This window comes from Staurois parvus, unplaced genomic scaffold (assembly GCF_062004578.1).
Source record: "Staurois parvus isolate SC_StPar_1 unplaced genomic scaffold, SC_StPar_1.0 ptg001238l, whole genome shotgun sequence".
NCBI classification, from domain to species: domain Eukaryota; kingdom Metazoa; phylum Chordata; class Amphibia; order Anura; family Ranidae; genus Staurois; species Staurois parvus.
Window position 1 is genome coordinate 194,703 of NW_028319034.1, and position 24,986 is coordinate 219,688.

At 45.7% G+C, this 24,986-nt stretch overlaps 1 protein-coding gene across 2 annotated transcripts in view; it reads left to right on the top strand.

The window, feature by feature from the left end:
* LOC149437961 (asialoglycoprotein receptor 1-like) overlaps positions 1-22,641 on the top strand; it is a 56,812-nt gene extending 34,171 nt beyond the window's left edge. For both annotated transcript variants that reach the window (XM_089660395.1, XM_089660396.1), the window contains exons 4-9: positions 1,338-1,433; positions 1,597-1,668; positions 5,538-5,609; positions 7,414-7,565; positions 16,439-16,545; positions 22,314-22,641. In XM_089660395.1, the coding sequence (XP_089516521.1) occupies positions 1,338-1,433; positions 1,597-1,668; positions 5,538-5,609; positions 7,414-7,565; positions 16,439-16,545; positions 22,314-22,461 (647 nt within the window). In that variant the 3' untranslated portion in view covers positions 22,462-22,641. The remainder of the gene's footprint in view (positions 1-1,337; positions 1,434-1,596; positions 1,669-5,537; positions 5,610-7,413; positions 7,566-16,438; positions 16,546-22,313) is intronic.
* Positions 22,642-24,986: the final 2,345 nt, after the last annotated feature.

Here is a 24,986-nt window from a genome sequence, read left to right on the forward strand (position 1 = left end):
TATTCTGCCAGTAGTGCTGTGGACACATCCAGGTGCTCTTTTGCAAACTTCAAACATGCTGCAATCTTCTTTTTGGACAGCAATGGCTTCCTCCGTGGTGTCCTCCCATGTACTCCATTCTTGTTTAATGTTTTCCTTATTGTAGATGTGTCAACAAAAATGTTAGCATGTGCCAGAGATTTCTGTAGGTCTTTAGCTGACACTCTGGGATTCTTCTTTACCTCATGCAGCATTCTGCGCTGTGTTCTTGCAGTCATTTTTACAGGACGACCACACCTAGGGAGAGTAGCAACAGTGCTAAACTTTCTCCATTTGTAGACAGTCTGCCTTACCGTGGACACAGGAACATCAAGGCTCAAGGAGATACTTTTGTAACCCTTTCCAGCTTCATGCAAGTCAACAATTCTTGATCGTAGGTCTTCTGAGAGCTCTTTTCTGCGAGGCATGGTTCACATCAGACAGTGCTTCTTGAAACCAGTAAACCCAAAACAGGTGTCAGCAACACATCCAATATCATCACACTGATTGGAGTCAAGGTTGGCTCACTCCTGGCTCCAATTAGCTCTGGGAGAAGTTATTAAGCTAGGGCCTCACATACTTTTTCCTCCCTGCACTGTGAATGTTTACATGTTATGTGCAATTAAACCATGGCAACATCTAATGTTTGTGTAGTATTATGTTCAGCAGACTGTGTTCCTCTATTGTTGTGACTTAGATGACGGTCAGAGCACAGTTTATGCCCAAATCATGCAAAATTCCACATAATCCCAAGGGGTTCACATACTTTTTCATGCAACTGTAGAAGGCAAAGACATTCTACCACTACATTCTGCTCGGGCAAAGCCTAGGAGGCTTAGAATTCTTCTAGAAGGCATCCTCAAATAATTATCCTCTTCCCCAGCCCACTTCACTGGCAAAAAGCTCTCAGTGATTGGCCGAGGCATCATATTTATTCATAACCCCTTACATTGTATCTTCTCTCTCTACCTACTGGAGAATACTCAAGAGTAGCAGACTGACTGATGCAAACAATGTCCTTCAGCTTAGAGGAACCCTCTGAACTCAGATAACAAAAAGAAACAGAGCTCAGTCTGGTTACTGCCTGGCCTTCAACACTACATTACCCCGAGGGACCTTCCGGTCTGTGGCAGGGTCCCTACACTTCTCTGCTGTCAGGAGGTGAATGCTCAAAATCTACAGCTGGGAACTTCATAAATGATTGGACAAATGTTCATTTACTGGTGGAATAGGTGCAGTGTCATGTACACGTCTTGATTAGCCATATCTTCTTAACATCGCCTTTCAAATCTGATATGTTGTGGATTTTTACCCCACAGGCACGGGTGAGAAGCCTCCTGACTGCACCCTTGATTATAAGATCAGGAACCTCAGTGAGAGCATGAACTCCAGTGTGGCTCAACTGATCCAGGATGGTGAGTGCCTCATAGATAGACTCTTCTATAACTTGTCTGTGACTCATCGACCTCCAAATCTTCCACTGATCTACAATGTTCTGCTTTAGTTTCTTCTTCTTATCTCTGTAGATGAGAGTGATGGTGACTTGGAAATAACTTCTTCTAATCTTCTGTCCTACAGGAAGCAAGATAACCGAGAAATTACAGCAGCTGCATGACAATGTGAAAGCTATCCAGGCAGACACTTCAATAAGTAAAGTTCTGTTCTGAGTGGAGGGAGTGGGCAGTAAGGGTGGAACATACAGTTAGTGATGAGTACGGGAGGGAGAACATGGTCTTTGGTGGTTCTCCATAAAATGGATGGATAATGATGAATATGAGAAGGAGGACATGGTGTTTGGTGGTTCTCCATAAAGTGGATTTATAATGATGAGTATGAGAGGGAAGACATGGTGTTTGGTGGTTCTCCATAAAGTGGATGGATAATGATGAGTACAAAAGGGTGGACGTGGTGTTTGGTGGTTCTCCATAAAGTGGATGGATAATGATGAATATAAGAGGGTGGACGTGGTGTTTGGGGTTTCTCCATAAAGTGGATGGACAATGATGAGTGTTACTGAACAGTGTGGAGGTTCCTGAGTAACTAGGTGAGGCTGGTAAAGATGGCGGATGTCAGTAGCTGTGTGATGGGGAGGGTAGAAGGATAATATTAAAATGATCCTGTGACAAACTAGAGCAATTCAAACTGAGAAGAGGTAGAGGCCACCTGCAGTTAAAACCATATCTGTGGATATAATCAGCAAAAAAAATCAAGTAAAATTTTATTTTGACCTCCCGGCTCCCAAACTCTAAGCCACCATATTGCTCATTGAGTCTATCCATTATAGGAAAGGACCAATCGGGAGCTCAGTAGGTGGAGAAAGACAAGACTAGGTATGAGTTCAGGAAAGGTGGATGTTTTCTGGTGACAGATTTATCTTAAACCCTAACTCAGCTTTCAGTTTACAGAGAAACTCCTACATAGACTTTTAACTGTCCAGCCCCTCCCCCCCCAAGCCTCCCCTTTAAAGAAAAAAGGATAAGCAGATCCTGCAATGTAAATGCATTCCAGGAGCATCAAAACAAAAGGGGTTTAAATTCTTACAGTTGGCATTCTTTATAAAGCAGTCACAGCCTGAGTAGAAAAGCCAGTGCCCTGCCAGCATGCTGTAGAAAAGGAGCCCTGCTCTCTCTGTGGAAACAGTAGTCTCTCTGCCGAGGTCTTACATGCCCCCCATGAGTAAAAAATCTAATAAAATCACAAAAACAAAGCCCAAGGGCTGGTCACTGACTTCTAGATGCAAGTCTTCGAAAAATGTGTGTTGCCTGGCTGTGCAGGACAATAAGGGGACCCAAATCTCTAGCGGCTCCTAAGGGGGTAGTGCTACACTATGTTGAGTTCTCCAATGCTGGGTGAAGGCAATCCCATAGGGATCAAAGAGAAGGATATCTGGACTGGAGAGGTAGCAGAGGATTCTATTTGGTGACTACTCTACGGCAGAACTTTGGAGTTTCAGATACTCAGAAAAGAGGAACGGTTTACTTTGACCACATTGAACACCAATAGCACCCCACCATCACATCCACCAACACTGAGCATTAGAAGATCGTTCTCTCCTGACTTCCTTCCCTCACCCTCTACCAACATTCCATGTCACCTCTCATCCTAACTATTCTCCTTACTTTGGCAGCACCAAAGGGAGCTTGAGCTTTGCTGATTGTAGAGTTCTAAGTCCATCCATATAGAGATGGACTTAGAACTCTACAATCAGCAAAGCTCAAGCTCCCTTTGGTGCTGCCAAAGTAAGGAGAATAGTTAGGATGAGAGGTGACATGGAATGTTGGTAGAGGGTGAGGGAAGGAAGTCAGGAGAGAACGATCTTCTAATGCTCAGTGTTGGTGGATGTGATGGTGGGGTGCTATTGGTGTTCAATGTGGTCAAAGTAAATCGTTCCTCTTTTCTGAGTATCTGAAACTCCAAAGTTCTGCCGTAGAGTAGTCACCAAATAGAATCCTCTGCTACCTCTCCAGTCCAGATATCCTTCTCTTTGATCCCTATGGGATTGCCTTCACCCAGCATGGGAGAACTCAACATAGTGTAGCACTACCCCCTTAGGAGCCGCTAGAGATTTGGGTCCCCTTATTGTCCTGCACAGCCAGGCAACACACATTTTTCGAAGACTTGCATCTAGAAGTCAGTGACCAGCCCTTGGGCTTTGTTTTTGTGATTTTATTAGGAGATTGTAACTTAGATGGGGTAAGGGCTGTACGGGATGCCCAAAGGACCTGTAACTGAGGACAATCTTCCTGAAATATGTACAAGTATTTACAAAAAATCCTCTTCTTCGAAAGCTAGCCAGCATCCCCTGTTGTACCACCCCAGACCCTAGATTCTCCTAATCCAGCTATTCTGGGTGAATCCCTGAGCAGGGGACCCCGTGCCTGTCACTTTAAATGTAAGACAGTCCCGGGTAGTTGCTAATCTGGTTTTCCACCATGCTACTTCCCCTATCTGACCCAGGGGGTGCAGGTTTTACTCACTCAATCCTTCTCCTGTGTTGCTGGTGGGTCAGTGGCTGCTACCAGGCCTTCTAGCTGGGTTGCTCCTTCCCTGTCACACATATAATCTTCTTTAAAAGGGCCAGTGAAGTCCCAAGCTTTCCTTCTTCCAAGGTCCTCCTGCTTGGAGGTGAGCCCTTGTCCCATCTGGGCCCTCTCCCAGACTCTTACTCTCCAGCCCCACATACTCTTCATCTGATATCCAAACTCTCTCTCCCACCTTCCTGCTGAGCAGGCTCAGTTACTCTTAAAGGCTGTCCTGGCCCCTTGCCAAGCCTTCTGTTGGGGATTGGCCAGGATCCTCTAAGAGTACAGACCAGCCACTTCTCACCTCTGCCCACTGCTTCTAGATCTTTATCCAAAGTCCTAGAGCAGGGGGAAATTCCAGAGAGCTGATCTGCAGAGCCTCTCAGCTAACCAAAGTTTGACCCACCTGGCTGTTACACCCAGGCTGCTACTCAGCTTCTAACTAACAACTGAATCTAGAGCTCCCCCTAGCTACCTAGGAGGGTGCTACAATGGGCCATAATTCTCCAATGCAGAAATCTCTTTGCTCCCTCTCAGAATAACTTCACCTAGGATTGGGAGCCCCAACATAAGCCATAATCCTCCAGTCCAGTCCAGATATGCTTCTCTTTGCTCCCTCTAAGATTACCTTCACCCAGCATTGAGCCTCAATGTAGGCCATAATCCTCCAATCCATAAATTCTTCTCTATTTTCCCTCTGAGATTGATCTAACCTAGTACTGGAGGCTTCAAGTAGGCTAAAACCCTCCAATCCAAAAATCATCCAATCCGGAAGTCTTTCCATTTGTTGCCTCTGAGGTTACCTTCACCTATCATTGAGAGCCTCAACATAGGTCACAGTTCTCCAATCCAGAAATCCTTCTCTTTGTTCCTTTTGAGATTACCTTCACCCAGCACTGGAGAAATCAACATAGGCCATAATCCTCTAATCCAGAAATCATTCAGGTATCAAGTGACATGACTTGTTGATTTTATGTATGTGGAGTGTTGCTGTCATAGGCTGTGGAGTGTTGGTGTCATGTGATGTGGGGCATTGGGGTCGTATGATGTGATGTGTTGGTGTTATGTGATGTAGAATGTTGGTGTCAAATGATGTAGGATGTTGGTGTCATGTGATATGAAGTGTTACTGATGTAGGATGTGGAGTGTTGATGTCATGTAGTGCAGGGTGTTGGTATCATGGGATGTAGGGTGATGGTGTCATGTGATGTTAAGTGTTGGTGTCATGTGATTTAGAGTATTGTTGTCAAGTGATCTGGAATGTTGATGTCGTGATGTGAGGAGCGTTGGTGTCATGCGTTATGTAGTGTTTGTGTCATGCAATGTGGGGCATTGGGGTCATGTGATGGGGAGTTTTGGTGTCATGTGATGTGGAATGTTGGTGAATGAGAAGTAATAAGGGTACAGTGATAGAGTGGTGTTGGGTGTCATTGATGGGTAAATGTTGGAGTTGAGTGTCGGAGAATATTTTCAGCCATTATTTTCTTCCTATTACAGGAATTACTTTGAATAGGGCCCTCAATGCCATCCAGAGACTCTCCTATCAGGTGAAGAAGCTGCAGGTGAATGGTGAGTTTACTCAATGAAACAGATTTCTGAGTCATCGGGGGATAAAAAGATCCAAACTAAGGACACCATACATGGTGTGAGCGTAGAGGCCATACAGAGGAACCCAGTCAGGGATTTACTTCTGTCATTGGAGAATAATTCAAGTTTTAATTTCATAAAGACTCAGGGATGGTTAGAACCAAGTAGAAGCAAATGTCCAGGACATGGTTAGGACCCAAGTAGATGTAATTGTTGAGAGAATGGTTCGAACCAAGTAGAAGGGGTTGTCTAGAAAATGGTTAGAACCAAGTAGAAGGAATTGTCTAGGGAATGGTTAGAACCCAAGTAGAAGGAGTCGTCTAGGGAATGGTTAGAACCAAGTAGAAGGAGTCGTCTAGGGAATGGTTAGAACCAAGTAGAAGGAGTTGTCTAGGGAATGGTTAGAACCCAAGTAGAAGGAGTCGTCTAGGGAATGGTTAGAACCAAGTAGAAGGAGTTGTCTAGGGAATGGTTAGAACCAAGTAGAAGGAGTCGTCTAGGGAATGGTTAGAACCCAAGTAGAAGGAGTTGTCTAGGGAATGGTTAGAACCAAGTAGGAGTCGTCTAGGGAATGGTAAGAACCCAAGTAGAAGGAATTGTCTAGGGAATGGTTAGAACCAAGTAGGAGTCGTCTAGGGAATGGTTAGAATCCAAGTAGGAGTCGTCTAGGGAATGGTTAGAACCAAGTAGGAGTCGTCTAGGGAATGGTTAGAACCAAGTAGAAGGAGTCGTCTAGGGAATGGTTAGAACCAAGTAGGAGTCGTCTAAGGAATGGTTAGAACCAAGTAGAAGGAGTCATCTAGGGAATGGTTAGAACCAAGTAGGAGTCATCTAGGGAATGGTTAGAATCCAAGTAGAAGGAATTGTCTAGGGAATGGTTAGAACCCAAGTAGAAGGAGTCGTCTAGGGAATGGTTAGAACCCAAGTAGAAGGAGTCGTCTAGGGAATGGTTAGAACCAAGTAGGAGTCGTCTAGGGAATGGTTAGAACCAAGTAGAAGGAATTGTCTAGGGAATGGTTAGAACCCAAGTAGGAGTCGTCTAGGGAATGGTTAGAACCAAGTAGAAGGAGTCATCTAGGGAATGGTTAGAACCCAAGTAGGAGTCGTCTAGGGAATGGTTAGAACCCAAGTAGGAGGAGTCATCTAGGGAATGGTTAGAACCCAAGTAGGAGTCGTCTAGGGAATGGTTAGAACCAAGTAGAAGGAGTCGTCTAGGGAATGGTTAGAACCAAGTAGAAGGAGTCGTCTAGGGAATGGTTAGAACCAAGTAGAAGGAGTCATCTAGGGAATGGTAAGAACCCAAGTAGAAGGAATTGTCTAGGGAATGGTTAGAACCCAAGTAGAAGGAGTCGTCTAGGGAATGGTTAGAACCCATGTCAGACACCAGATGAAGTAGGAGGAGTCATCTCCAGAGGGACGATAGATTCCAGCTTAAACAGTTGTCACCAGAACAGGTTCCCCAATTGGAAGCTTTCCATATTCCTGTTCTGGTGAAGACTGAAATGTCATATTTCCCATCACTTCCTGTCCAGTGACACCAGGATAAATAGAGGGATGAATCTCCCCAGCAAGGATACAGACAGCAATGAAATTCACACCGAGGGTCTAACCCTTCCATATTTTGACAGAAGAAAGGTTCGGTTAGAGATCTTCGTGATGTGAAAAATTATTGTCATAGCCTTGGACATTCGTTTTTTTTGTTGATTCTCTGTTTGAGCTCTCCACCTCACCACCTCTCACTGGCCACTCCTTCTATTGGGCTGATATTGTCCTTTCCCACCTGTAGGGTCAGGTGACGTCACCTGTCCATCGGGATGGATCACCTTCGAGTCCAGCTGTTACTTCCTCCCTTTGGTTGGGAATTCATGGAGTGCATCAAAGAAGCTCTGCGAGGACAAAGATTCCCATCTGGTGGTCATCAACACGGAAGAGGAGCAGGTTGGTGGCTGGTGAGGGATGTTTGGTGGGTTTTGGGTTGTCGCAGGAAGAGTAGTATGCTCAGCCACACAATTTATGCTCCTGGACTTTACAAAGAATGTGATCAGGTTACATCCGAATCAATCAGAAAGGACACACATGACCACTTCTTGTATTGATTAGAAGTCTGTATTGGTCTTCTGCTATTTCTATCAATTTCACTCGTTTTGTCCATAAAGCTGCTCAGGATGTCACCTCTGTTTTGACATACACTCACCGGCCACTTTATTAGGTCCACCTGTTCAATTGTTCGGTAAAACAAATTGCTAATCAGCTAATCACACGGCAGCAACTCAATGCATTTAGGCATCTAGACGCAGTGAAGACAACTTGTTGAAATTCAGACCGAGCATCAGAATGATGAAGAAAGGGGATTTAACCACCTCCCATCCGGCCGTTGTATACAAACGGCCGGACGGTGGCACTGCAGGATCAGGTGGCCATTTATAAACGGCCTCCCCGCACCCTGCTTGTGCGCGCTCCCTGGGAGCGTGTAGCACCGCGATCCGGTGCCCACCGTGTCCTCCGGACACAGTGGAACACCGATCGTCAGATGGGACCTCTGTACGAGGTCCCAATCATGTGATCACTGATTGGCCAATCAGTGATCACATGCAAAGTAGTAAGCAAGATGTCACTTGTGACATCATTGCTTACTACGTGTGAAATCTCTGAATGATCACAGAGATCACATGGTACAGGGCTATTCACAACAGCCTTGTACCATGTGACAAGCTGTGACCAATCACAGCTCTCACAGTATTTCTCAATGAGTGCAAGAATGCAGACAGAGAGAAAGAGAAATGATTGCTTTTACATCCTATATGGGTGTAAAAGCAATCAGTGTAAAAAAAAAAATCTTCAACACCGCCCACAAGTAGTACAGTGTCACCATGGTGACTGTACTGCTAGGGTGACAGTATGTAAAAAAAAAAAATATATAAATAATAATATAAAAAAAATGTTTAAAAATTATAATTTTTGGTTATAAACTAATTTGGCTTTTTTTTTTTTCATAAAAAGATACCCGAATAAGTTTTGGTCAAGATTTATGATGAAATATTATTTATTTGCAAAATTTTATAAGAAAAACACTTTTTTCCTAAATTTTTGGACTTTTTCATTTACATAGCAAAAAAAAAAAAAAATCCTGGAGGTGAATAAATACCACCAAAATAAAGTTTTATCTGTCTCAAAACAAATGGTAAAAAATTCATATGGGTACAGAGTTGCATGACCGCGCAATTGTCATTCAAAGTGTGACAGCTCTGAAAGCTGAAAATTGACCTGAACAGGAAGGGGGGAAAGTGTCCGGACTGGAAGGGGGGGAAAGTGTCCGGACTGGAAGGGGGGGAAAGTGTCCGGACTGGAAGGGGGGGAAAGTGTCCGGACTGGAAGGGGGGGGAGAGTGTCCGGACTGGAAGGGGAGGGAGAGTGTCCGGACTGGAAGGGGGGGAAAGTGTCCGGACTGGAAGGGGGGGGAGAGTGTCCGGACTGGAAGGGGAGGGAGAGTGTCCGGACTGGAAGTGGTTAAGTGACATTGAACGTGACATGGTTGTTGGTGCCAGACGGGCTGGTCTGAGTATTTAAAAAACTGCTGATCTCCTGGGATTTTCCCACACAACCATCAACCATCTCAGGAGAGGAGAATGGACAGGCTGGTTCCAGATGATAGAAAGGAAACAGTAACTGAAATAACCCCTCATTACAACCAAGGTATGCAGAATGCCACCTTAGAATGCACAACGCATCCAACCTTGAAGCAGATGGGCTACAGCAGCAGAAGACCACACCGGGTGCCACTCCAGTCAGCTAAGAACAGAAAACAAAGGCTGCAATTCTCACAGGCTCACCAAAATTGGACAATAGAAGATTGGAAAAACATTGCCTCGTCTGAGGAGTCTGGATTTCAGCTGTGACATTCAGATGGTAGGGTCAGAATTTGGTGTAAACAACATGAAAGCATGGATCCATTCTGCCTTGTATCAATGGTTCAGGCTGGTGGTGGTGTCATGGTGTGGTGGATCCATCCTGTCTTGTATCCACGGTTCAGGCTGGTGGTGGTGGTGTCATGGTGTGGTGGATCCATCCTGCCTTGTATCAATGGTTCAGGCTGGTGGTGGTGTCATGGTGTGGTGGATCCATCCTGTCTTGTATCCACGGTTCAGGCTGGTGGTGGTGTAATGGTGTGGTGGATCCATCCTGCCTTGTATCAATGGTTCAGGCTGGTGGTGGTGGTGTCATGGTGTGGTGGATCCATTCTGCCTTGTATCAATGGTTCAGGCTGGTGGTGGTGGTGTCATGGTGTGGTGGATCCATCCTGCCTTGTATCAATGGTTCAGGCTGGTGGTGGTGTCATGGTGTGGTGGATCCATCCTGCCTTGTATCAACAGTTCAGGCTGGTGGTGGTGTCATGGTGTGGTGGATCCATCCTGTCTTGTATCCACGGTTCAGGCTGGTGGTGGTGTAATGGTGTGGTGGATCCATCCTGCCTTGTATCAATGGTTCAGGCTGGTGGTGGTGGTGTCATGGTGTGGTGGATCCATTCTGCCTTGTATCAATGGTTCAGGCTGGTGGTGGTGGTGTCATGGTGTGGTGGATCCATCCTGCCTTGTATCAATGGTTCAGGCTGGTGGTGGTGTCATGGTGTGGTGGATCCATCCTGCCTTGTATCAACAGTTCAGGCTGGTGGTGGTGTCATGGTGTGGTGGATCCATCCAACCTTGTATCAATGGTTCAGGCTGGTGGTGGTGTCATGGTGGGGGGGGAGATTTTCTTGGTACACTTGGGGCCCCTTAGTACCAATTGAGCATTGTTTAAATGCCACGGCCTAGTGTTGTTGCTGACCATGTCCACCCCTCTATGACTCCAGTGTCCCCATCTTCTGATGGCTCCTTCCAGCAGGATAATGCACCATGTCACAAAGCTCACATCATCTCCAACTGGTTTCTGGACCATGACAATGAGGTCAATGTACTCCAATGGTCTCCACAGTCACCAGATCTCCATCCAATGGAGCACCTTTGGGATGTGGTGGAACGGGAGATTCCCATCATGGATGTGCAGCCGACAAATCTGCAGCAACTGCGTGATGCCATCATGTCAATATGGAGCAAAATCTCTGAGGAATGTTTCCAACACCTTGTTGGATCTATGCCACGGAGAATGAAGGCCAAAGGGGGCCCAACCCGGGACTAGCAAGGGGGACCTCATAAAGTGCCTGGGGAGTGTATTTCCAATGAGCTGAAAGTAACTCAGGAAGAGCCGATCCTGAAGATAAGTTTTAAGAATTTCCCAAAATTTGATCATTTTCACCGGTTGTGTCACGGCTTTTGTTTTCAATGGAGAAAAGCCAAAGAAGGAAAAGCCAAAGATGCCTCTATAGATGGCGGAATCGGGCTCCACCCTGACAGCTCTGATCTGTCTATTTTGTACTCCAACTTAGAGAGATCATAAAAAAACGTTCAGCAAAGTTGGGCAAACCTGGAGGAATGAAAGAAATAGAAGGCTCCTATTTTCATCTCCCTTATACATTGGTGACAAAGGGGTCTATTTATACAAATGTCACAGAGCTCTTCATCCATTATATCTTTCTGTACATTCGTTCTGTGTGAATCGGGTAAGAACGAATGTTTAGGCTATTTTCTCTTCTCAAAGAATGTGCTTTTTCTTGTGAAGTATTAAGATACCATATTATAACCACTAGATGGGGCTGATGAGCATAGGAAAGATGCAACCAGAAATACAGTGTGACAATTCTAGAGAACACTAGAGGGAAGTAGTCAGTATTTGTAATTCCATCTAGCCTTCTCCAGAGTTGTTACATTGTATCTCTTGTGTATTTCCTCTGCTCCTTAGCTCCATCTACTGGCCAAAACCTGGGATTTTACCACGGCCTATGATAAATGAACATTCGTGCAGAAGAGAAAACCGCTTAAAGAACCTTTATTGTTGCCCAGTTTTCTCCGAACTCTCCTCTAAATTAGGATTTTAGGATTCGGAACTGGAGGAGAGGATGGGTGGGGTCAGGATCCAGGGGTTGGGTTGGTGGGTCACAGTGAGAAGAAGGTGTGAAGAGAAGAGTATCAGCGATGATAGTCATGATGCAGCACTCATAATAACATGCACACTTGTAAGACATAATCTACCCCTGAACAAAGTATTAGGAAGACCTCATCTGGAATCATAGGGTGGTGAAGAACTGGACGGAAAGCAGAGAAGGGCCACCAAATGGATGCCACAGAGGCATGGAGGAGTTCAGCTATAGGAAGAGGCAGTTATGAGGGGATATGGTCACCGTGTATAAATACAGTCAGGTCCATAAATATTGGGACATGGACACAATCCTAACATTTTTGGCTCTATACACCACAATGGATTTGAAATGAAATGAACAAAATGTGCTTTAACTGCAGACTGTCAGCTTTAATTTGAGGGTATTTACATCCAAATCAGGTGAACGGTGTAGGAATGACAACAGTTTGCATAGGTGCCTCCCACTTGTTAAGGGACCAAAAGTAATGGGACAGAATAATAATCATAAATCAAACTTTCACTTTTTAATACTTGGTTGCAAATCCTTTGCAGTCAATGACAGCCTGAAGTGTGGAACGCATATACATCACCAGACGCTGGGTGTCATCCCTGGTGAGGCTCTGCCAGGCCTTTACTGCAACTGTCTTCAGTTCCTGCTTGTTCTTGGGGCGTTTTCCCTTCAGTTTTGTCTTCAGCAAGTGAAATGCTCCATCGGATTCAGGTCAGGTGATGGACTTTTCACAGAACACATGGTGGATTTGTTGACAAAAGACTTCCACGAGGAGGAACATAATCAGTTCCAACCCCTTTTTAGTATACCAGTATAACCAGTATAAAGGGAGGAACTGCGCTCGTACTGCGATACCCCGAGGAAGTCACGAGCAGACGGTGACGTAACGCGTAGGTTCATGAGTCCGTAGTTTCCGGTGCGTGGTGACGCACTTCCGGCGTGCGACGCCATTTTGCTACACCAGGAAGTCCCATTCACATGCAGTGTACCCACACATCAGTGAGGAGGGAGGACTACTGAAAATGTGAGTGCTACTCTTTACTTTTCAATTAAAAAGTTATTGAAGTACTACACTTAGAGGTTTTTTCTTGGCTCACTGGATTGGTGAGCTATTGTCCTTCAGAACTACCTTGGCTGATCAGGGGCAATAGGAGCCCCATAAAGGAGATCCAGGGAAGGAAGGAAGCTGCTGGCCCTTATAAGTCAAGGATCCAGGGTGATCCTGCAAGCCTGTTGGCCCCTTGGGGTCACTGGGAGGAGGTGAGGAGGCAATCGAGCTGTTAATAGGAGCAGAGTTTTTGACACAATCACGGATTTATTTATCACTATTGCACATTGCATGATTCTATTCATTTCCACAAAGGACGTTGTTAAGATTGTTTTTCAACAGAGAGGACACTTTTTTTGCACTGTGTGAGCACTGTGAATTATATGTAGAGTTCCCTATTGGATATAGCTTCTTTGGAGATTTTACATCGCTTAATACAGTAGGTGTGTGCACTATATATATTTGTGTTAAGTATTAGTCACCTATTTTTTTGGAAAAAACATGTTAGTGTGTGTACACGTGTTTTGATAGATATATATTTTCTTTGGAATCTTAGTTTGGCACTATTTATTTTCTTGTTTGTTACCATTTATATGGAGGAATATACTATATTAATTTATTCATTTTAGGGTTTCGTGATTATGTATTTGGCACATATTTCTTAACATTAATTAAGAGCGCTACACTATTTTTTATGATTTATTCACACTGTTTTGGTATCAGTTTTTCGAGTGTTGGCAGCCTTAGACTAGGTTGTTTACTTCCATTCATAGCGCAGGAGGATTTTTGACCATTTGTATATTGATTGCTTTGTGTGAAGTTATAGCGTCTACAAACTATGGGATAAATACTGCAATTTACGCCATTTTTCTGCTATACAGTGCTGCGCTAGTTTAACGGACAATTGCGCGGTCATGCAATACGGTACATAAATGAAATTTACATTTTTTTTCCCCACAAATTGAGCTTTCTTTCGGTGGTATTTGATCGCCTGTGCGGTTTTTATTTTTTGCGCTATAAAAAAAAAGGCTGACAATTTTGAGGAAAAAAGCCCAATATTTTGGACTTTTTGCTATAAAACATGTCCAGTAAAAAAAAATATGCAAAAATCAAATTTAGTCATAAATTTCTGCCAAAATGCATTCTGCGACATGTCTTTGCTAAAAAAAAAAAACCAATACGTGTAAATTAATTGGTTTACGGGAAAGTTATAGCGTTTACAAATGGCGGGAAAGATACTGGGATTTTTAGGGGTTTTTTTATACTAATAATGGCGGCGATCAGCAAATTATGGCAGCGATCAGGGACTTATGGCAGCAACCAGCGACTTATGGTGGGACTGCGGCGGACATTCTGACATTGGGGGGTACTGACTTGGGGTCACTGACATCCCCAAAAACACTAATACAGTGATCAGTGCAAAAAGAAAAACACTGACACTGTACTAATGGCACTGGGGGGGAGGGGTTAACTTTATTTAGCAGGGAAGGGTTATCTGAGTGAGGGGAGTGTTTCACTAGGGGGCGGGACGGGGTGTGTACTGGGCGGGACAAGGCTGATCGAGACAGAGAAACTCTTCTGTCTCGATTAGCTCGTCCTCGAGCTGACAGGGAAGTGACAGACAGCACAGCTACTGCAGCTGTGCTCTCTGTCACTGTTTACCGCCGATCGCAGATCGGACAGATAGGGCGGATAGGGCAGATAGGGCGGCGGCACGCCTCGCGTGCGCCCCCTATTTGTTTACAAAACACACGTTTTAAAACGTGGTTTTGCCTGCCAGTGCCGCCCTGCCTCCGTATTTCTACAGTAGCTGGGCAGCAAGTGGTTAAAAGGTGCCTTGACTGAAAAAAGGTTGAGGAACACTGCTGTAGATTGCAGGATGACCCTAATCCTGGACGGACAAGATATAGCTGGCTATAAGTACTTACAAGAAATGTAGGTTGTTGGTCCCAGGAGGACCTGCTTGCCTTAGGATGATTAGGAATTCATCTCCTTCACTATTGGAGCAAATTGGACTGTGATTTATACAGGTTTTCTGCCTTCCTCTGGGTCTGGATCCTCTGGATGTTCAGCTCTGAGCATGTAAAATGCATTTTTGTTCTTCTTTTTAAATTTTAAACCTCACTATGTAGGTCTGTAAACCCATGTCCATCAAGTGCAGTCAGGTCAATGTTCTGGGGATCACATGTAGGATATACTGTATATCTTGTACTGTAAGTTGGCCTCCAATGACTTACCATCTTAGGGACAATATCAATGGGCTTTTGTTTGTATCAGAACTGCTTCTTGACCCGTACCAGTCTATGGGAATACAAAAACCTCTTCAAGCAGGTCACATGAGGGTTAGGAGGAACTTCAATACACCTGTAGGGACCCTGCCGAAAACTACCATCTTCCTACCCAAATCAAGCATTTACAGCTAGTTGTAGCCGGCCTGAGCCTTGTTTATGGTATCTGCATTTGTTGGGTTTCTCCTAAGCTCAGCATGTTCATTGCTTCTGTTAATTGCTCTCCAGTAGACCAAGAAGATACAGTACATTGTTTGGGGTTAGGACATTTTTTTCTGTCTTGACCAATCACTGACAGGTTTGTGGCAGTGATGTGATCTGGGGAAGAGGATACAAATTTGGAGAGACCTTCTAGTAACTTCCTTCCCCCCCAAACTGCCTTAAGATTATGTAGCTCCAGAAAGGTCATTGTCTTCTAGGTTCTGTTGGTGACGATATGAGTGTAGAAGGATCCAGTTCTCTTCTCTCAGGCTGCTGTCTGGGGAAGATTTAGCTCCAGAGAAGTCCATTCTTTGCCTCCCAAGCCCTTTACTTGGAGGAGGAAGTCACAGCCAGGAAAGGGTGTTTGTTTTCCTAGCTGCCCATCTTGGCCTCAAGTGTCCTAAACTGGCCTGAGGCAGAGGTCAAAGAAACCAAAAAGTAGCCATCCATTTGGGCCTACAGAATGTAAACTGGCCTATGGCAGAGGCCCAAAGAGTCCTATAGCTGACCTGTGGCAGAGGTCAAAGGATACTGGATAGCCCTCCTGGGCCCAAAGAGTTCTTTGAAGACTCTACTGAATGAAGGAAATTTTGGGGTATCCTGAACTCCTCACCTTCTCTCCCTAAAACATTTGAACCAATAAATTGCAAAAGAAGGACTGAAGATTCTTTCTGCAACTATTGAAAGACTGGTGAGTTTTTGAGAGCATTTACAGGACGGGCCAATGTTAGGAAGGCTAGAAGGGACCATAAAACTCCAGCAGATTCCAAGGGCTCCACTGATTAACACCTAACAATAAATTCTGAGTAATCTCAGACGTCTCAAACTGATGTCAATAGCATGCTCATCTGCCCAACTCAAAGCCATCAACACAGACCCTCCAGTAAAGGGCCCCTTTCACAGGAGGTAGAATGGGCCTTTCTTGTCCTTCTGGAGATTCTCTCTTGTCATTTATAAAAGCTTTACACTCTCATTGGATTGATTTATACCCATTCCTTAACAAATTATACATATAAGATAAACCAGTCCAGTTTTTATAACTTTTAGCTGTTGGAGACTTTGAATTTATTCACCTAGAACTTGGGAGTCGGTGTCCTCCACATTTATCGTCAGTCCATTGGAAGGACACTGGACATTCAGAGGGGACACTAAGAGAATAAAAGAGATGGGAGGTCTCCCTCAGAATGAAAGCTTCTGAAATTGGCTCATTCCATGGATACGAGGTGGTTAAAGTATTGATGGTTTCTTGTAGAATTTCTTGTTCGGGATATCAAAGGGGAATTACATTTGGATCGGATTGACGGACGTGTCAGGAGACTGGAAATGGGTGGATGGAACTGATTACAATTCTACACCAAAGTGAGTATGGAACCCCCCACCATCCCCCATGTGACCCCCAACACGACCTCTAGAAAACTAGATCAATAGGTGCCACTGCCAAGGCCAGCCAGCACCCAGTGCATGGATGCCAAACTGTGCCCCCCCCCCCCCTCTCATCAGTCACTCATTTGTCACAGTCAATGCCATGGTCACTGCTCCTGTCAGCCTTGTAACAGGAGGAAGGCGCCCCCATCCCTACAGCAGTCCATTGTGCCCAGGGCAGCCACCCCTTCCACCCCCCCCCCCGATAAGCCCAAATCAACTGACTTCAATGGAAATAGTCCAATATCTGCTGTGCAACGTTCTTCACCCGATCCATCTGTCATCCATGACATAAAACCTTCTACACTGACACAAGGGACACCTTAATACATAGGGGGCCCCGGAACATGCATCGCTCTTGGGACCCCTCCTCCCCGTATAAAGACATTTTATTACACTTCAAACTATCTGCAGCTTATGAGGGGATTGAAGATTTATGTTACCTCTGTTGGACCCATTCAGTTACCTCATTTGTTTTTGTTGGAAACAAGATTGGTGGAATGGTGTTACTGCAGCCCTGAGCTGAGAGTGTACCCGGGGGAAAGAAAGGATGGAGATGAGGGTAGGTGCTGAGTGGGTGTAGTGTGCCGTCACATGCTTAGACCTTTGTGGTAGGTCAGAATTAGAGATGAGCAAATCGAACCAGGCAAACCGGAATTCGATACGAATTTCAGGAAAAATTCGATTCGCGTCGAATCCGAATATTTGCCTACTTCGGGTGCGCGAATCGGATTTTTCCCGATCAGCCGGCAAAAGTGTCCCTGCAGAGAGCTCCGCTATTTCTGACAGTTCTCTGACAGAAGGAACACATGTACAGCGGTTGAAACATTGTATCTATTAGTTTCCATTTAGGATACAGATGTTTCAACCGCTGTACATGTGAAGGAGCTGTCAGAGAACTGTCAGAAATAGAGGAACTCTGCACATACACTTTTTGCCGGTTTGGAATTCTTATTTTCATCCTACTTCTTCTTCTTCTTCTACTTCTTCATCCTCATCCTCATCCTCAGAAGAAGAAGAGGATGAGGATGAAGAAGAAGAAGAAGAAGTAGGATGAAAATAAGAATAATTCCAAGCCGGCAAAAAGTGTATCTGCAGAGCTCCTCTAAGTGTATCTGCAGAATGTCATTTATGGAAACAAATAGATACAATGTTTCAACCGCTGTATGGAGGGAATGTCCCAGAACTGTCAGAAATAGACGGAAACTGTCACAGAACTGTCCTTCTTCTCATCCTTCTCCTTCTTCTCATCCTTCTTCTCATCCTTCTTCTCATCCTTCTCCTTCTTCTCATCCTTCTCCTTCTTCTCATCCTTCTCCTTCTTCTCATCCTTCTCCTTCTTCTCATCCTTCTTCTCATCCTTCTTCTCATCCTTCTCCTTCTTCTCATCCTTCTCCTTCTTCTCATCCTTCTCCTTCTCATCCTTCTCCTTCTCCTTCTTCTCATCCTTCTCCTTCTTCTCATCCTTCTTCTCATCCTTCTCCTTCTTCTCATCCTTCTTCTCATCCTTCTCCTTCTTCTCATCCTTCTTCTCCTCCTTCTCCTTCTCCTTCTTCTCATCCTTCTTCTCATCCTTCTTCTCATCCTTCTCCTTCTTCTCATCCTTCTCCTTCTTCTCATCCTTCTCCTTCTTCTCATCCTTCTCCTTCTCCTTCTTCTCATCCTTCTTCTCATCCTTCTCCTTCTTCTCATCCTTCTCCTTCTTCTCATCCTTCTCCTTCTCCTTCTTCTCATCCTTCTCCTTCTCCTTCTCATCCTTCTCCTTCTCCTTCTTCTCATCCTTCTCCTTCTCCTTCTTCTCATCCTTCTCCTTCTTCTCATCCTTCTCCTTCTCCTTCTTCTCCTTCTCATCCTTCTCCTTCTCCTTCTCCTTCTTCTCATCCTTCTCCTTCTCCTTCTTCTCATCCTTCTTCTCATCCTTCTTCTCATCCTTCTCCTTCTTCTCATCCTTCTCCTTCTTCTCATCCTTCTCCTTCTTCTCATCCTTCTCCTTCTTCTCATCCTTCTTCTCATCCTTCTCCTTCTTCTCATCCTTCTCCTTCTTCTCATCCTTCTCCTTCTTCTCATCCTTCTCCTTCTCCTTCTTCTCATCCTTCTCCTTCTCCTTCTTCTCATCCTTCTCCTTCTCCTTCTTCTCATCCTTCTCCTTCTCCTTCTTCTCATCCTTCTCCTTCTCCTTCTTCTCATCCTTCTCCTTCTCCTTCCTCATCTCCAAGGGCATTTAAACTAAAGGTACAGTGTTCTGCACTAATTTAAAGGCTCTCTGAAGCCTAGAAACCCTTTTTATAAGTTAACTTCGTAGCGAATTAATTCGCATCGAATCGAATTTCTTCCTGGAATTCGCCGAATCAGCCGAATCGAATTTTTGAAAAATTCGCTCATCTCTAGTCAGAATGTTATACAGTGGACAGGCAGGGATGGAAGGGCAAAGTCTGTGCTATAATTCCTGAATGTATTATCAGTATGGGGATGACAACCCCCATATACAGTCACCTACCACCCACCTACTGGTTTCCCAAATCCAAAGGGCTGTTTCCCTCTTTTGCTGGGAACAAGGGCAGGTTCTGAGGATGGGGAAGACACTGATTAGCAGGGGGTAGCCAATCAGAGCCTCTGCACAAAGAACCCTCCCTCAGCCATGGCATAACTGTAGCACTACCTCCTTAGGAGTTGCAGAAGTTTTGGGTCTCCCTATGGTCCTGCACAGCCAGGCAACACACATTTTCACACAGACTTGCTTCCAGGAGTCAGTAACCAGTCCCTGAGCTTTTTTTTTGTATGTAATTAGGGGATTTCAACTTGGATGGGGTTAGGGGTGTATGGGATGCCCAAGGAACAATAACTTAGAAGAACTTCTGGCAACTATGTACAAGTCCAAGACAAGGCATTTAGGAGAGCTCTCCAGCCTCTCCTGGTGTACTACTCAAGTCCAGGGGCGGACTGACCATTTGGAAACTCGGCACTGCCTGGGGTCAAGAGGGGGCCCCATGAGATGCCCCTGGTACCTTTTTCATAGGCTTTTTTGAGTTTGGAAAAGGACACAGGGGCCCCATGATCCCCTATTGCCCAGGGGCCCCATGCGTTGTCAGTCCGCCCCTGCTCAAGACCCCAGATAAATCCTCTTCTTCTCCCAACTGTCTGGAGAAATCCCTGAGCAAGGGGACCCAGTGGCTGCTACTTGAAAGGGTTAACAATCCAGCTATGGAGCTAGTGAGGTTTCCCACCAGAATGCTCTCCCCCCCTTACCTGTCCCAGGGAGTGCAGTATTACTCACTCAGTTCTTCTCCTGTACTGTTGGTGGGTTTGTGGCTGCTGCCTGGACTTCTAGCTGGGCCACTCCTTCCCTGCTGCCCAGTAGGTCCTCACTCTGGGACCTAGTGAAGTCCTGAGCTTTCCTCCTTCCAAGCTCCCAGCCTGTGGGTAGGCCTCATCTCACTGGCCCTCTCACAGGCTCCTACATCTCTGCCTCTCTCACATCTTCCACCCGAACTCTCCCTTCAGCTGAGCAGGCTTGGTTGCACGTAAAGATTGTTCCAGCCCTTTGCCAAGCCTCCTGTTGAGGATTGTCAAGGGTTCTCTAAGAGTACAGACCAGCCACTCCTCAGATCCACCCACTGCTTCTAGATCTTTCTCCAAAGATCTAGAGCAGGGGAAATTTCCAGAGAGTTGGTCTGCAGAGCATCTCAGCTCTGACCACAATTTGACCCCTGCACACTATCACACCCAGGCTGCTACTCAGCCCTAACTAACAAATGGAGTCTAGCTCCCTCTAGCTGACTAGGAAAGTGCTACATGACCATCATCCCCAAGGAACTTCCTCGGATTCTCAGTTCTTTTCAGTCAAGTTGGATGAATCTTACGATCCTGATTCTCCCAGATCTGTAAAAATTCTCCGGGTGAAATTGGTTTACTTTTACCCCATGCTGTATATTACAGTGGTGGAGCACTGCTAACTGCTGGTCAGGTATATACAGTATATGTGACAAGCTGACTGCGGAACTATGGGACCTGGCCCAGGGGATGTGTGCTCTGTGCCTGGCTGACTGCTGAACTATGGGACCTGGTCCAGGGGAGGTGTGCTCTGTGCCTGGCTGACTGCGGAACTATAGGACCTGGTCCAGGGGATGTGTGCTCTGTGCCTGGCTGACTGCTGAACTATGGGACCTGGTCCAGGGGAGGTGTGCTCTGTGCTTGGCTGACTGCGGAACTAAGGGACCTGGTCCAGGGGAGGTGTGCTCTGTGCCTGGCTGACTGCTGAACTATGGGACCTGGTCCAAGGGAGGTGTGCTCTGTGCCTGACTGACTGCGGAACTATGGGACCTGGTCCAGGGGAGGTGTGCTCTGTGCCTGACTGACTGCGGAACTATGGGACATGCTTGGTAGATGTGTGCTCTGTGCCTGGCTGACTGCTGAACTATGGGACCTGGCCCAGGGGATGTGTGCTCTGTGCCTGGCTGACTGCTGAACTATGGGACGTTCTTGGTAGATGTGTGCTCTGTGCCTGGCTGACTGCTGAACTATGGGATCTGGCCCAGGGGATGTGTGCTCTGTGCCTGGCTGACTGCGGAACTATGGGACCTGGTCCAGGGGATGTGTGCTCTGTGCCTGGCTGACTGCTGAACTATGGGACGTTCTTGGTAGATGTGTGCTCTGTGCCTGGCTGACTGCTGAACTATGGGACCTGGCCCAGGGGATGTGTGCTCTGTGCCTGGCTGACTGCTGAACTATGGGACGTTCTTGGTAGATGTGTGCTCTGTGCCTGGCTGACTGCTGAACTATGGGATCTGGCCCAGGGGATGTGTGCTCTGTGCCTGGCTGACTGCGGAACTATGGGACCTGGTCCAGGGGATGTGTGCTCTGTGCCTGGCTGACTGCGCAACTATGGGACCTGGCCCAGGGGATGTGTGCTTTGTGCCTGGCTGACTACTGAACTATGGGACCTGGTCCAGGGGATGTGTGCTTTGTGCCTGACTGACTACTGAACTATGGGACATGCTTGGTAGATATGTGCTCTGTGCCTGGCTGACTACTGTACTATGGGACCTGGCCCAGGGGACGTGTGCTCTGTGCCTGACTGACTGCTGAACTATGGGACGTTCTTGGTAGATGTGTGCTCTGTGCCTGGCTGACTGCTGAACTATGGGACCTGGCCCAGGGGATGTGTGCTCTGTGCCTGGCTGACTGCTGAACTATGGGACGTTCTTGGTAGATGTGTGCTCTGTGCCAAGGCTACATTGTCCTGATTTGTCTGCAGTTCAAACTCCCCTCAGTAGGCCAAAGGAATACTATGAGGAGCAGGTCGGACTCTGCCTCTAAACTCATGTGTACTGCTCAGTTGAAGCCCATGGGATGTCACTGAGCTGTGTTTGAGGTTTGTTCCAAAAGTTCTAAATCATGATCATCAACAGGAGCTCCTCCAAAGATGGTGACTATGGAGTCCTTCAAGGTGGAGATGCTCATATGTTTTTCTTAAAGGTGACAATGGAGCTGCAGGTTCTTCAGGGTGGATATAACAATATGTTTGTCTTATAGGTGACCATGGCGCTGTAGGTCCTTCAGGGTGGAGATGCTCATGTGTTTGTCTTATAGGTGACCATGGCGCTGTAGGTCCTTCAGGGTGGAGATGCTTATGTGTTTGTCTTATAGGTGACCATGGTGCTGTGAGTCCTTCAGGGTGCAGATTCTCATTTGAGTTTGTCTTGTAGGAATTGGATCCCTGGACAGCCTGATGAGTTTTATGGTCATGGCCTTGGTGGAGGAGAAGACTGCGTCCACCTGCACAGTGACGGCCGATGGAACGATGACCACTGCTCCCATGCATACACCTACATCTGTGAGATGGAAATGATCTGAGGAGTAATGGGACACTAGGGGACCTTGTCATAAAGACCACCAAATTCCTATGTTTTTAGTTTCTAGGTCCCATCTGAAGGAACCATTCATGGATGTTGGAAGTCATAACATACCTCTATGGAGATTCCATTTTCTATCAGTCCATAAAAGCCTACTTTAGGGTAGAGCTCACCATCTGTCTGTAAGCCCCTTCTTTAAATTCCACCATTTTTACAGGTTCTTGCTGCATTCTGCTTGAAGTCACTAAAATTGTGAAGCGCCACAAAAGGAACAAAAGAATTAGTACCTCCCATAAATGATGGTCCAACACTGAGTTCCCGTAATTTGCCCCTGTAGGCAGATAACTACTTGTGAGTTTCTCAAAAACATTTACAACAACATGAAGTGTGAAGCTAAATGACTCCTCTAAATTACCATCAGCAGCTCAGATTAGGCCCCAGTTAGGAGGGAACAGATGATTTTGCCAAATTTGGTGGGAAAATGACGATTATTCTCTAATTCTGCCATGAGACATTACGGGGTGACGTGATCTTTTATAGCCGGCAGGGTGAAGTGCCCTTGGTGGGAAGCCCCAGGGCTTTCTTCATAAACAAACCCACATCAGGTCTCCATGCTGCGTGACACGGCGTTGGGCAAAGCATATCAACAGAGCCGGGTGGTTCCTCATGACAGCTCTGACATGGCGATCACATGACTTTGTAAACAAAATTTGAATTAACTGCTTGCCGACCAGCCACAGTAGATACACCGCGGCACCACTGTGCAAAATCACGTGTATATATACAGTTGTGTTCAGAATAATATCCGTGTGATGAAAAAAGTGAGTAAAGCTGCAAATCCTTCTAATCCTTTTCTTTCCATCCACACAAATGCATTGGGAACACGACACATTCTATTCCAAATCACAACATGAAGAAAAATGCATCAAATTTGAGTTGTTCCTCTAAAAAAATGGAAGAAAAGTGAATATTAGACGGTTCAAAAAAATGGCCGTGTTTGTATTCTTCTTTACAAACTCCAACATTCACTATATAAACTGAGAAATGTTTGAAGATTTTGCTTTCCTTTGAATGACTTCATGAATATTTGGTTGTAGTCGCACTGTTTCTGAGAACTGCTGTACATCTGTGTTGCATGGAGTCCCCCAACTTCTGGCCCCTGTGATCAGGTATTCCAGCCCAGGATGATTGGACCACATTCCACAGTTCTTCTCTATTTCTTGGTTTGGCCTCAGAAACGGCATTTTTGATGTCACCCCACAAGTTTTCTATTGGATGAAGATCCGGGGATTGGGCTGGCCACTCCATAACGTCCATCTTGTTGGTCTGGAACCAAGATGTTGCACGTTTACTGGTGTGTTTGGGGTCGTTGTCTTGTTGGAACACCCATTTCAAGGGCATTTCCTCTTCAGCATAAGGCAGCATGACCTCTTCAAGTATTCTGATGGATTCAAACTGATCCATGATCCCTGGTATGCCATAAATAGGCCCAACACCGTAGTATGAGAAACATCCCCATATCATGATGCTTGCACCACCATGCTTCACGGTCTTCACTGTGTACTGTGGCTTGAATTCAGTATTTGGGGGTCGTCTGACAAACTGTCTCCGCCCACTAGACCCAAAAAGAACAATCTTACTTTCATCAGTCCACAAAATGTTGCCCCATTTCTCTTTAGGCCGGTCAATGTGCTCTTTGGCAGATTGTAACCTCTTCAGCACACGTCTTTTTCCCAACAGTGGGACTTTGCGGGGACTTCTTGCAGATAGCTTGGCTTCACATCGGCGTCTTCTAATTGTAATAGTCCTCACAGGGAACGTCACACCTTCTTTCATCTTCCTGGAGCTGATTGTTGGCTGAGTCCTCACAGGGAACGTCACACCTTCTTTCATCTTCCTGGAGCTGATTGTTGGCTGAGTCCGCCCCATGTCGGCTATTCTTCTATCCATTCCAATGGTAGTTTTTCGCTTTCTTCCACATCTTTCAGGTTTTGGTTGCCATTTTAAAGCATTTGCGATCATTTTCTGCACTTCTTTATATGTTTTCCCCTCTCCAATCAACTTTTTAATCGCGGTACGCTGTTCTTCTGAACAATGTCTGGAACCACCCATTTTCCTCAGAATTTCAGAGAGAAATGCACTGTAACCAGCATGTCCAACATTTGCTGCCTTCCTTCCTTAAATAAGGGCAATAATTGCCACCTGTTTATCAAAGAATGAATGACCTCACTAATAGAACTCCACACGGCTATTATATTGAACACGCCCCTTTCAATGAGTGATTCAATGACACAGAATCAGCAGCATGCATGTCATGACTGTCGGGTCTGTTGGATTTCTATGACTCTACTACACCTGCTAGGAAATTATCTGCCATGTAGGAATATCATTTCCACCAAAAACAGCAATTGATCCGGTTAGTGATGTCTGACTGCTAGTATTTTCAACACAACTGTATATACCGTATTTGCCAGCGTATAAGACGACCCCCTACTTTTCCTGCTAAAATGTAGTGTTTGGGCTATA